At 43.9% G+C, this 13419-nt stretch overlaps 1 protein-coding gene across 2 annotated transcripts in view; it reads left to right on the forward strand.

Moving 5' to 3' along the window:
• EMB2766 (structural constituent of nuclear pore) overlaps nucleotides 1-8447 on the forward strand; it is a 144336-nt gene extending 135889 nt beyond the window's left edge. The window contains exons 8-9 of one of the 2 annotated variants that reach the window (XM_086485251.1): nucleotides 7808-7906; nucleotides 8001-8447. In XM_086485251.1, coding sequence (XP_086341377.1) covers nucleotides 7808-7906; nucleotides 8001-8093 — 192 coding nt within the window. In that variant the 3' untranslated portion in view covers nucleotides 8094-8447. Of the gene's footprint in view, nucleotides 1-7807; nucleotides 7907-8000 lie in introns of those variants that run through there. The other variant, XR_015184593.1, reaches the window with a different exon arrangement.
• The last annotated feature ends 4972 nt before the right edge of the window (nucleotides 8448-13419 follow it).

Raw genomic sequence — 13419 nt, forward strand, 5'->3', positions numbered from 1 at the left:
TCCAATTAGCAACATCCCTCTGGCTTCTAAACAGTTGACCTCAAATGTAGTGCTTAGACATATACCTCCAGTATCTCGGGATAAGCTGCTTATTCCTTCTGCGTCATCCACTGAGCATCTAGATTCGAATAGTTCTTAAACTCAACCAAATACTTCCGTGTTATCTTTCCGGATTTGAGAGACCGCTCCTGATGATTTACTATCTGCTCCGGTTGGAGTATTTCTTCTGTTTCCTCAACCTCAGGAGGTTCCTCAGCACTAGGCTGGCTCGGAGGCGGTCCCACATACGGCCGGAGTAAACTGACATGGAAAGCATTATGGATCTTCCAATTAGGCGGTAGCTCTAATCGAAAAGTGACATCATTCACTTGCTCAGTGATCTTAAACGGCCCATAATAACGGGTAGAAAGTTTTACCACTTTCCCCTTATGAGACGCTTGTTTCTTAAGTCTTGCCTTCTCAAACTTGAGTAAGACTAGCTGTCCGACTGTTAAGTCTAGATTCCTTTTGTGCTTGTCTGCAGCTTTCTTATGCTTTTCTTGAGAGCGTAGAATAGCTCTCCTAACTTGCCCGTAGGCTGTGTCTAAGTCCCGGACAAATTCATCCGCTGCAAAGATCTTATCCTTAGTTAAAAGGATGGGTGGAAGCGAAGGCTTACCATAGAGAATCTCAAAAGGTGCTTTCCTTGTCGATGAGTGTATGGTATTGTTATACGCATACTCGACAAGTGGCAAATATTTCTCTCAGTCAGATTGCCGGTCTGACACATAAGCTTTTAACATTTCCAATACTGTGGAATTGGCTATCTCACTTTGCCCGTCCGTTTGAGGATGGTAGGCAGATGAAAAATTCAGCTTTGTACGAAGATTATCCATCCAGGCACGCGAAAAATTTCCTGTCATGCGAGGATCTCGATCACTCACAATAGACTTAGGCTTTTCATGATGCTTAAAGATCTGTGCCAGGAAGACCATAGCCATATGATTTGCTTTTATCATTTTCTTGACTGGTATGAAGTGTGCTTGCTTGCTAAACCTGTCCACAATGGTCCAGATCGCGTCATTTCCAGTCTGAGTTCTAGGGAGGTCCATGATGAAGTCCATGTCAATACTTTCCCAAGGTTCATTAGGCACAGGCAAAGGTTGTAGCAACCCAGGCGTCTTATGCCGATCATACTACACTTTTTGGCAAACCAAGCATTCCCTGACATACTTATCAATGTCTGCTTTAAGGCTAGGCCAAAAGAAATATCTTTCCATTGCTAAGGTCGTAGGGAGAATACCCCGATGACCTGCATAAGGCGAAGCATGTGCTTCATCCATGATCTTCTTTCTTAATGGTTCCGCCACACATATGGCCTGATGGTGGTAGAGATAACCGTCCCGAATGGAATAGGGAAACTCATTCTCTCCACGATGTAGCTTTCCCCAAATGGTGGAGAAGTCTGGATCATTTGGATATAAATCCGGTAGTGCTTCTAATTCTTGGTGATACACCGAAGTGATAGCGATCACCCTTGGCGGCCTAGACAATGCGTCTGCGACTACATTCTTACTCCCAGCCATGTGAAGGATCTGGAAGTGAAACATAGACAAAAAGTTTGCCCATCTCATCTGCTTCTCAGATAGTTTCCTTTGCGTAAGGAAGTACCGCAAACTCTGGTGATCAGTCTTGATCACAAAATCCGTCCCTAGAAGATAGTGCTTCCAGTTGGATAAGGCGTGAATCACAGCCGTGAGTTCCTTTTCGTAGATTGATACATGCAACTCTGCATCCTTAAGCCGTCTACTTTCGTAGGCCACTGCATGGCCTTCTTGGTTTAACACTGCTCCGATGCAATTGCCTGAAGCATCGCAGTGAACCTCAAATGGTTTCCTTAAGTCAGGCACTATCAAAATAGGTCCATGGCTTAGCAAGTAGTGGAGCCGATCAAAAGCTCCTTGTTGGCTCGATCCCCATCTGAAAGGAATCTTCTTCTTTGTCAAGTCATGAAGTGGTCCTGCTACATGAGCAAATCCTCGGACAAACCTTCGATAGTATGAACATAACCCCAGGAAGCTACGTGCATCATGTACCGTAGTGGGAATAGGCCAATCTTCGACCACTCGGATCTTGGCAGGATCCATACTCACTTGATTGTGAGAGACTATATGGCCGAGATAGTGTATCTCAGAGAGAAAGAACTCGCTCTTGGTTGCATTCACATGCAACTCATGCTTTCGCAATTCTTGAAACACTAAGTCCAAGTGCTTCCGATGTTCCTCTTCTGACTTAGAGAAGATGAGTATGTCGTCAAAGAATACTCCCGTAAAAGCTCGATACGGGCTGAAAATGCGGTCCATCATGCGATTGAAGGTCGCAAGAGCATTGGTCAAGCCGAAAGGCATTACCAAAAATTCATATAGTCCAAAGGTTGTGCGGAAAGCAGTCTTATGGACATCCTCAGGGGCGATCCGTATCTGATGATACCCACTCTTTAAGTCTATGCGACTAAAGACACTTGCACCCTGCAACTTATCAAGTATATCATCAATCCGAGGGATCGGAAAGCGATTCTTGATCGTGATCTTGTTTAAAGACCTATAGTCTATGCACATTCGAAACGTGCCATCTTTCTTCTGCACCAGTAGAACTGGAGAGCAGTAGGGTGAAGCACTTGGCCGTACTAACCCTTTCTCTAGAAGCTCGCTGACTTGCTTCAAAATTTCCTCTTGCTGAGCAAGACTTACCCGATAAGGGGGTTGATTGGGAGGCGAGCTACCCGGTATGAGATGTATGCGGTGATCTTCCGGGCATACCGGAGGGAGTTCATCAGGAAGTGTTTCTGTGAAACAATCTTTGTACTTTTCAATAAATTGAAGATGCTTAATTTCAAGACTAGAGGGAGAGTCCCTACTAGTTTTATCCTTTGCAAAAATCAAGTAAGCAGAAACACACTTCTTCATTTCTTTCTTAATGGAGATGTGGCTTACAATTGGGAACTGCCAATCTCCTGCATCAGCTTGAATCTTTATTTTCTTACCCCCATGATCAAAAGTGAGGGTCTTTTCCACATAATCGGGAATAGGTGTCATGTGAAAGTGCCATGGCATACCCAAGATGATATCACATCCCTCGATGGGTGCCATCAAAAATGATTCGCGGTCCTTGTACTCGCCAATCCGAAGATTGAGCTGTCCTTGCACGGGAGTTGCATTGGTTGTCAACCCCTCGAATGCCGATCCGGATGTAACTGGTGTGCCAAGCTGAGCCGGTGTGAGGCACAATCGTTCCGCAGTATTCAGGGAGATGAAGTTATCCGTGGATCCTGGATCATAAAGAATCAGTACTCGCTGGTTGTTCAAAGACCCCGAGCCCTTCAGAAGTTGACGCTTCCCTTTCTCTGTTTCTGTGTTTCCTTGAACATCTGGAATTGAGTTCGGGCTTGGTGGTGCGGGTTCCTTCCTTGCTTTCTCTTGCCTGGTAGAGGCTTGTTCTTGCCGTTGCTGCTTTAGCAGGCAGTCCGGTTTCATATGTCCTTTCTCGCCACAGTAGAAGCATCTTCCTTCCTCTCTGAAAGTTTTAAGTTGAGTAGGAGAAAGATACTTAGTTCGCTTGCCAGTGCCCTCTGGCTTCTTAGAATGATCATCATCTCTAGATGGAGGATGTTTTCTTCCTTGGCCCCCTTGGTCATCGTAGACCCCTCTTTGTCTTGCACGGTAAGTGCTATGCTCCATCTTTCTGGGCGTCCTAGTAGAGTGCAAATCCTCAGCGATGATTGCTGACTCCATCATCCTTTGAAGAGTATCATGCGGATACACCTTCATACTCTTACGAAGCTGCAGTTGGAGACCCGCTTTGAACTTTCTTTTCTTTTCCTCGTCGGCAATCTTCATGAAGGGAGTGACCTTCAGAAGAACCGACCAATACTTGTCCACATAAGTCGTTACTCTTTCATATTCCTTCTGGGCAAGCCAGTCCCATTCCTTCCGTATGTCCTGCTCGAAGCCAGGTGGAAGAAATTGTTCATAAAATTCAGATTTGAAGCTCTCCCAAGTTCTGGCCTGAGAACCTTCGAGAATCTTGGCTAACCACCAATTACTTGCCGTTTCCTTGAGGTGCATCCCCACATGGTGTAATTTGGATTTTTCTGTGAAGTGCCCATTGGTAAAGGCGACTTCAAACTGTCTGATGAAGGAGAGTGCTTTGGAGATGTCTCTCCGTCCCTTGTAGGTTTCGAACTCGACGTCCTTGTCGCTTGATTTGAAGATTCTCATGCGATGTTGAGACTTGCGACCTTGCTTCTTGAATCGAGGCTTATCTTGATTCTTTAGGTTGATGTAGGGTAGTGGCAGTAGTAGCGGCTTCCTTCTTCTGATGAGATGATCGAGAAGTAGAAGTATAATCAGGAGAGTAAGATGGAGATGAGATAGAGCTGTCCTTGCTCTCGTCTAGCAAAGAGAGCGCTTTTTCCTGGTCTTTCCTTGAAGTAGGCCGTTCATTTCGATCCGAAGATCCTTTGTGCACCTCGGCACGTTCTTCTTCTCTTGCCTCCTGTGGTCTCACACCAACAGTGTTGTCTGGATGCTTGGCTGCATCAGTTCCATTCGTTTTCTTCATTCCGCCCAAAAGCTTTTGGACGTCTGGCAACAGTAAGATTTGTTGCAACTCCGTAAGTTGAGCTTGCATTTGTTGAAGCTCCTCTTCAACGCTTCTCCCTTGGCTCGACATGGTTCTTCCCGTTCTTCCCGGAATCGTCCTTCTTTGCAGAGAAAGAGAGGAGTCCGAGCTCTGATACCACTGTCACAAAACGGGAGCGTACACGAGCACTTCGAAATCTGAAAAATAATATACTTTGCAAAAGGGAGAGAAGGGAGAAGATCGACACAGTATTGGGGACCAGAAGATGGGCTGGTCCCCCCCGTTAAGAGTATTCTTTTATTCAGGGAGAATTCTTATACAAGCACGAGAACCCGAGGAAACCCCTCCGTTCTGTAATCTTAGACCCGAGGGTCGTGCTTTCCCGTAAAGGGCTTGGGCACAAGGCCGTCCTTCCCGTAAGGGACTTAGGCGCGAAGCCGTACTTTCCCGTAAGGGACTTAGGCGTGAAGCCGTACTTCCCGTGAAGGGCCTTCCCGTGAGATGGGAGATTCCTGCAAAACAAACCACACAAAGCAGCTATTTTTAATGCGTATCAACACCTTATACCTGTCACTCCTTGCTCGGAGAATGAACCTCCGTACTCAATCGTCACGCGAGTACTTGCAAACTTCGTCGCTAGTCTCTGCTCCAGAATCCCAGCGCTTGCACTTCCTGTTGCTTTGGGCTCCCTCCAAACTGAAACGCTGGCTACCCTTTTATAGGGTCTGACACCCGGCAGGAATAGGGGTCCAAAAGCAAAGCTTGGCGCTCCTAGAGAGAGGAGAGAGAAAATTGTGTTTTCTAGAGAGAGGAGAGAGAGAGATCGCAATTCAGCCCCCCTGTCTTGGTTTTTACGCTGGCTTTTTCTATAAGAGCCTTGTCTGCTTTATTTTATTAATAAAGGGGCCGGTCACTTAAAAGTGATCGGTCACTTTATAAAATAAAGTGTGAACCTGTTCAAACTTTAAAAACTCACTCAGTTAGTGAAAACAATGCTACACGGACACATTCCAGGCGTCCCCCGGTGCAGGACACGACACAGATGCAATGCAGACAGAGTCTCCTCGCGAGAAAACATCTGTCCTCCCGCGACCGTTCCTGCTTTTCGTAAAAAGCGTCATTGAACCCATCTTTATTCTTGTGCTTGCGTTCTTACGCGTATTTTCTTACTCAGTTCGGATTTCTTCCTTAGCCTACGGAATGCCCCCTTACTGATGCACCCGTCACCCATCATGTGACGCATCAGGGGCACTCGTAACCCGGCCCTTTCCACCGAACTTACGAAAACTCCTTCGCGATGTTTGCCGTCACCCATCAAATGACACATCTGAGTTTGTCCGTTCCTGATGGCAGTTCCTGTAGCTACAATCTTTTAACACTTCTTAGTGCACATAATAAAATATCCTAAAAAGAGATTAATCATTAAAAATAAGAAAATAGTCCAATTAGCAACATTGGGCCACAAAATCTATTCGTGTCATTAGCTTTAGAATGACAAGGGGGGCATTTTATTACTCTGCTGTAAAGTCAACTGATGCACCATTTTTAAGCAGGAAGCCCAATGTGGGAAAATTGCATGCATGAGTGCCCAATGGCACTTTTTGACGAATTTACCAAAAATGTGAAGGGGAGGCGTGTGGAAATCAGCAGGGGGGGCATTATTGAGTTTCCTGTCACAGGTTAAGAGCTATTGTGTGCAAGCTTTCCCTCTCATGTACAATGTAGTGCAAGAAGTGATGTCATGCACACTCGACATTGCTCTCTCTCTCGCCTACGTGCAGTACCGTGATGCCCCACAAGAGGGCTCTTCATTTGACCTATGTACAGTTGTGTGGTCTTATGCTTCTGTGGTGAGGCAGCAGCCTCTTTGAGCAGGAACATGGGTATCTAATTGCTACTCCAAAAGCAGGCACCGGTGAGGGTGATAACCTCACCTTACAGGTGCTTTTTAAGCGCTGGTTATGCATTGTTTTTGGACTGTTTTGCAGCTGTATGGATGCTAGAAGCATTGGGAACAATGCCCCACTATTAGAGGACAATTCGGGGACTGTTTAAGACTGAAAACAGGGTAAAAACCAGTAAATACAGCGAGATATGATTGCTGTTTTTGGGCTGAAAACAGAGGGTTTATGTCATTAAAAGCGAGTTTAACACGGGGATTTGTTTAGGGCGCGTTTTGGGGCCGTTATGCTACCGAAATTTTGCCAGAACAGGTATGATCTAGTTGGACACATGTGAAGATACCCAGGACTTTAGTTTTGTAACTTTACTCTCTAAAGGAATAAAGAAATATTGAAAGGGGCGCCAGTTATTGGAAGCTACAGGTTGTTGACGTATGCTCGGAGCATGCTAGCTTCCGAGCCGTGTGTGCTTTGAAGTGTTAATTCCTGTTACAGGTTTCTATTTGCAAAGTTTCTCTGTGTATTAAAGTAAAGTTTCAGGTGAAATCGTACGTCTACCACCCTATGGGTCGGTTTCAGTAGCCATCTTGGTAGATGGCACGTATGTTTGGGTGTGAACCGAGCACATAAAAGGTAGGACCCATCTGCCTCGTATGTGGCAACCAAACCGTGCAGGTAGCTCTGGAAAAGCGCACACCTTTGAGAAGAGAGTATGGACAGCTATAGCAATGGCTTGGGCCCATAAAGACTTGGGCAGATGGAGGATGCTCAAGGACTATCTCTGCTTTGATACCTTTGAAACCAGAAAATCACCCTACAAGACTAAAAAACAATGCAAACAAATTGAACTAAAAGAGAACGCTCTTTAGTCAAGACACAGTGGGGCGAAGTTGCCCCCTTATAGAGTCCCCCCCCCAAAGTAAAAACAACAAGCACACACAAGCCACCACAAAATGAGGGCCCGGGGGGGGGGGGGGGGGGGGGGGGGGGGGGGGGGGAATTCAAGAGCTGGGTAAGGTGCACTGGGGACCCAGCGATGAGGTTGTTGACCTGTTTGATTGCCGGGATCAAACCCAGGAGACATTCATTAGTGTACTTTTAAGGAGGGAGTCGTCAATGCAATTATGAACACCTTTTCCTATCAAAACATAGCAGTTGCAGTTTGTAAATATAGATTGAAGAAGTCAGAGAGTGCCCATGATGTAGGTTTGTCTAAGGTTCTGATGGCTGTTATGTTGAGATCAATGCGAATATGCCTTCATTGTACTTTTTTGCCGTTATAACAGGCAGGTGAGGTGGGCATGTCTGGTGGTGGTAGTCCCATTGATGTGGTGGTGCGGATTCTAAATAATCAGCTGAGCTCGTTGGTCTGGATTGATGAAAAGGTTAGCTAGAAAGCTTGTTTTTTTAATGTCGCTTGCTTTACGTAGCTGCTGGAAAGGTGTCTTTTCTTAACCTGTGTGCAAAATGTGAGTTCAGGCGGAAGAGCTCTCCTCAAGAATACACAAGTTAGGGGATCATAATTTAACGCCCGACAGAGGCTGGATGAGCTCAAGGTTTCGAGGAGCTTAGGACTGAAAACGAACCATCATTTATTTGTGAAAACATCTGATCTGGTGGCCTTGTTTCACACGAGTGTTAGTTCCTTGTCAAGAGCATATGTGAGTAAATGCAGGCTTCAGAATGGATAATCCAGGTGTCATGTCCAAAAAACTGAAGCTGGTTCCATATTTGTTGTGGTCATGGTAAGGTGTTCTACTAATCTGTTGGCAAGGAATTAAAGATGATGGCAAATAGTCTCTGTTTGCAGGCCTGTTAGGGTGTTCTTGTGTGTATATTGTGCTGCTAGAATTATTCATGTCATTATCACATCCTTAGATTAATTTTGGGAGTTTTTTAAACATGGGATGCTTTCGTGTGATGAAATTTATTGTTGGTGCTTCGTCCATTTTCATGTGTATTTGTGTGTCTTCTAGATAACCCTTGTTTCTGAAATATAGGTCCTCCAGATAGATTATTTGTTTGCAATTGTGATTGTCGCGGATCTCTCCTGCTTAGCTTGGTGACCTCCTTGAAACGGGTGGCTCATAAGGGAGATCTTTGCCGATGGTTTTGAGTTATGTATAATAAGGTCACATATAGGTTTGGATGAAATGTAAATGCTATTTTCTGACAGACTCTCAATATATTTCGTCATGGGCCAATTCGTTTCCTTCTTAAACTTCTGATTTATGTGGCCTAAAGTTTTTTTTGAATATCTTAGTAGGAAATACAGACCTTGCAAATTTGTGATATGTGCATGTTAGGTGCAGAATCTTAGGACTGATATTTTCAACAATCCTCTTGCAAGGAATTTTCAAAAAGGGCCTGTGAAATTGCATTTCAAAGAAGTGTGATGCAACGTGTTGCAACTATACAATCATGGACAGCAACAAAGCCTGCAACTTGGGACTTGCTCTTGTGCTACCCTCATGAAGTCCTGATGAGTTTAAATTTTTTCGTAAAATCCATAACTAATGTGTCAATTACTGTGTCCAATGCTAATATGGATGGGTGGGAACATTATATCTGACTCAAACCATCAGCATAGAACTAACGCTACTCTTGGAGGGTTAAGCGTGGAAAATCCACTGAATAGGAAACGTATCTCATCACATCAACTCGCGAGTTTTTGTTAAAGGCTTGTAAGGGGCAGATAAACAAGAGGTTTCGCCTTAGGCATAACCAAAGCCACATCTCATGCATCAAGAAGGCAAATGTGATTCTTCCTGGTCATTGTCCTCATTATAATGCTTTTGTAGGTGATATTCTCATAAAAAACGAATACCCATGGTTTGACAAGCTAGTGGTTGCTAGGTGATCATACATGGGTCCATGAATGATATCCTTTACTCATTTTGGTTCTCTTTTTCCTCATTTGATATTTCGATTGTGACTTGAATATATGTGGCTGTACATGCAGCTTGCCCTTTGGCGGATCACTAAAGCTAGTTGGTATTCAGTACTTTGCTGCTAACGGTAGGCTCCATGTGCCACGCAGTCCTAAAAAGTTAGAAGTGTTTAATTAGTAAATTTTAGGAAGTACCCTTAGATTTAACACTTGACAATAAACACTTTCCTTGTAACAATTTGCTCCAATTTTTGCATGAGTTGATTTTGATAATAGAGATCTAGTTTTGAATTGTTTGTGTTTTGAAATCTCTCTCTCTCTCTCTCTCTCTCTCTCTCTCTCTCTCTCTCTCTCTCTCTGCGAAAGCACGGGTGCTTTCACACACATTTGACACATTTTTTGTTTTGTTTTGAAAATCTTGACTGAGTGGGAAACCTCAAACCGAGGAAAACCCATAGTAAATAAGAGCTGCAAAGGATGAAGCACCATGAGGCTCCTAAAACTAGAAACAGTGAGTAAATCTTATAAGCTTCAAGAGAGGCGTCTCCCACATCATGAGCAAAAGTGTAGTGCTTGTTGAAGGGTAAATTTGAAGTAAGGAAAAGGTCAATATCCATGGCACGAAACATATGAGAGTTACGTTGGTGCCATATGGTCCACATAGCCATGCATCTCCATAAGAAAATGTGCTCTTTTAAAGTTATACGATTCTTTCAAATGCACGATAGGTTTCTTTGCCGACACAACTACATGCAATCCAACGTAGTATGGGTGAGATTCCAATCTTAAAGCTGTGAACTTGCAAGTAATGGAGGCACTCCAAAACACCAATAATCAACTGTGAAGTTGTTGCCACAAATGTCGATAATGGGGCCCATCTTATAAAGAAGTACGACAATAGGAAATGAAAGAACTGCACGAAGTGATCCAAGAATTCATCAACTTTGCGGGCTCCTTTTTGCATGTGCGCGTGCGCACACAAAACCCACCTCGTAGTCAATGCGGAATGTACTGTTTGTAGTAAATTGAAAAAGTTGCCATGTAAGATGCCTACGACGTAACTATGGTCTTTATCTCTAGTGCAACTACCTATGTGAAGCATAAGCCGAAGGTACACGTAGGCAACACCTTGTTGGGAGGTTACCCATCTTGGTATCGCGTGCACTCGTACTTAATGGTTATGTTTCAGAAATGGATCTAGGTATTTAGACCCCAAAACTTTAATGTGTTGATGACTTTTGGTCTAGCCAATTGATGCAAGTATGACAGCGAGGCGCCATTGATAGTTCACATGTTGAGGTTACCCAAACCCCACCTCATTAAGCAAAACTTCTTCTCCATCCTCTTCATAGCTTCAACGTGTCCCTTTCTAGAAACTCAAAGGTTGAACATTGAGCTATGGCTCTGATACAAGTTGTAGGTACTTGTGGGCAACACCTTCCTAGGAGGTCACCCACCCCAATAATGTTCTTGTGCATCCGCGCTTCACTGTGATGTTCCAGTATAGCCATTTGTATCCCAAACCTTTGTCTTAGAGAGCTTTGGTCTAGCTAGTTTATGCAAGCCTCATAACCATGCACGTCTCGCAACAATGACATTATTAGTATTTACGCACGTCAATACCGACACGCGCGCTCACACATTCTCCAAGAAAGGATCATGTAATATCTTGGAGGACCATGCAATTTCTTGGAGCGCGTATAGTAGGGAATGATTCCACCTCATCCATTTGTTGGAAGTTACAATCTTCTCATCGTTCATCTATAAGCCCCTTGCATTATTTAGTCTTGGCTTCAACTTACGTTTGGCGTAATGAGCAGTTGGTTGAATGTTGATGAAGAAATTGAAGCGTAAAATCACAAGCTCAAAAGCATTAGGCTATCCCTCATGCTTGGATTGGGTGGCTGTAGTAATCTATGTCTGTGCTAAAGAGGATTCAACATTTTGTACTATCCAACACCATTGTTACTTCTATCATCGTAGCCAATTCTTTAAAGAAAAAATGTAATGAAAAATGGCCTATGAACTTTGAGATTAGCGGAATTAGGAGATTAGATGAAGCACTTTTGTGAGATTACTTTGTGAGCATAGCGGGTGAACTTAATTGATGGTAGCAACATAAACATGGTACTTAGTTAACTTGACATGAGCAATACTTTGGCAAGAAAGAGATTTTAGAGAACATGACAAGAGATGAGGACCGGATTCATACGGAGCCGGTCCCCCCTTCAATTGGCATTTGTATTATAGTTTCTCTCATCAAGAGAGACTTGGTACAATACAATCTTTGTGTTCCTTGTGACCTAGGTGATGCAATGAAGATGGAAAGCTTCATGCATCACAAGCATAACATAAACCTTGTAGAATCATTAACTATCCCAAGCCTTAGTCCCAAGGCCTCAAAGACCTTCGAAGGTGGAGAGAGCTAGCGGGGAATGAGAATAGGGAAGAGGAAGAAGAAACATTCCATAGGAAAAAGAAATAGTTCCTCACTTATCATCACTCTTCTTGCTAGCATACATAATAGCATAGTAATGAAGATGGAGAAGATGACAAGCTTAAGCATTGAAGCATGGCTCTTGGTTGGATTTGCATTCCATAGCCAAGAGTGTTGCTGTAGGCTCTCACTTCTCACAAACTTGGAGAAGGAGGTGGAGTTGAGGGAGTTCCTCAACTTCACCAAGTGAGAATGATCCACAAAATGAGTGTGTGTGTGTGGTGTATACTCCCCAGCACTCCCCTTGCTTGCTTGGGGCGAGTTCTAGCCTTTCCACATGCTTCAAGCTCATTGGACCCCTCTCCCCCTAGCCAATCACATGCAACATGCATTCAAGTACATGGGTGTCTTTGGACAAGTGTCTCTCTTACCCCTTAGAGAGAGAGAGAGCTTGAAAATATCTAGATATTTGCTGGATGGAAATAGAAGCTTATTGGACCCCTCTTTAGCCCAACCAATAGCATTCAAGCACACCATGTGGCTAAGCATAGGGAGAGTCTGACATGTGTCCCATGTGCCCCTTGAGAAAAGGGGTGCCCTTTGGGCGAGTAGGAGGTTAAGTCAAATATACCCCTATTTTTGGGACTTTCCCCCTCCTTTGTAGGGTCTCTTTTTTACTCAAGCACCTTACCCCCCATGCATGGGAAGCTTCTCAAGCACCTTACTAATTAAGTATGACAAGCACCTCAAGTACCTTAGTCATCAAGCATGACAAGCACCTCAAGCACCTTAGTCATCAAGCACAGTAAGCATCTCAAGAACCTTAGTCATCAAACACGACAAGCACCTTAGTCATTAAGCACGACATGCACCGCAAGCTTAGGTCGGGTTCCCACCTCAAGCTCAGCCCTAGCTTGTCTAAGGTCAAAGGACTTTTAACACTAACCATTGGAGGTCTTTAATGAAGCTAAGCCTAAGGTCTTTTAAGCTCCATTAGATGCACGTTGCTCTTTGATATACTACCTTCTTTTGGACCCGTATTCAGATGTAACCATCTCTCCTCTTGGTTCCCTGTTGAGATAAATCTAGAAGCACGACTTTTAACACTAACCATTGGAGGTCTTTAATGAAGCTAACCCTAAGGTCTTTTAAGCTCCATTAGATGCACGTTGCTCTTTGATAGACTACCTCCTTTTGAACCCGTATTGAGATGTAACCATGTCTCCTCTTGGTCCCCTGTTGAGATAAGTCTAGAAGCACTTATTGCACATTGCTCTTTGGTAGACTCGTCTCCTTTTGGACCCCTATGGAGATGCAACCATCTCTCCTTTTGGTCCCCTGCTAAGATAGGTCTAGAAGCACATGTCTCTATTCTCACTCTTGTTCCTATTTATTCTGCCACATTAAATGATCAGTTTAATATGAGAAAATCATTTGGGTTAGCTAGATATTAGATTTTAGTGTTTCCACGTGTTTAGGGCATATAGAATAGCTAGTAGCTCTTTTTTCATATTTGCCCAATACTCACTTATCAAAGTTGAGTCTTTGACTCTCATATGCTATGGCATGCC

The sequence above is a fragment of the Adiantum capillus-veneris genome, chromosome 16 (assembly GCF_014529385.1).
Source record: "Adiantum capillus-veneris isolate H3 chromosome 16, ASM1452938v2, whole genome shotgun sequence".
NCBI classification, from domain to species: Eukaryota; Viridiplantae; Streptophyta; class Polypodiopsida; order Polypodiales; family Pteridaceae; genus Adiantum; species Adiantum capillus-veneris.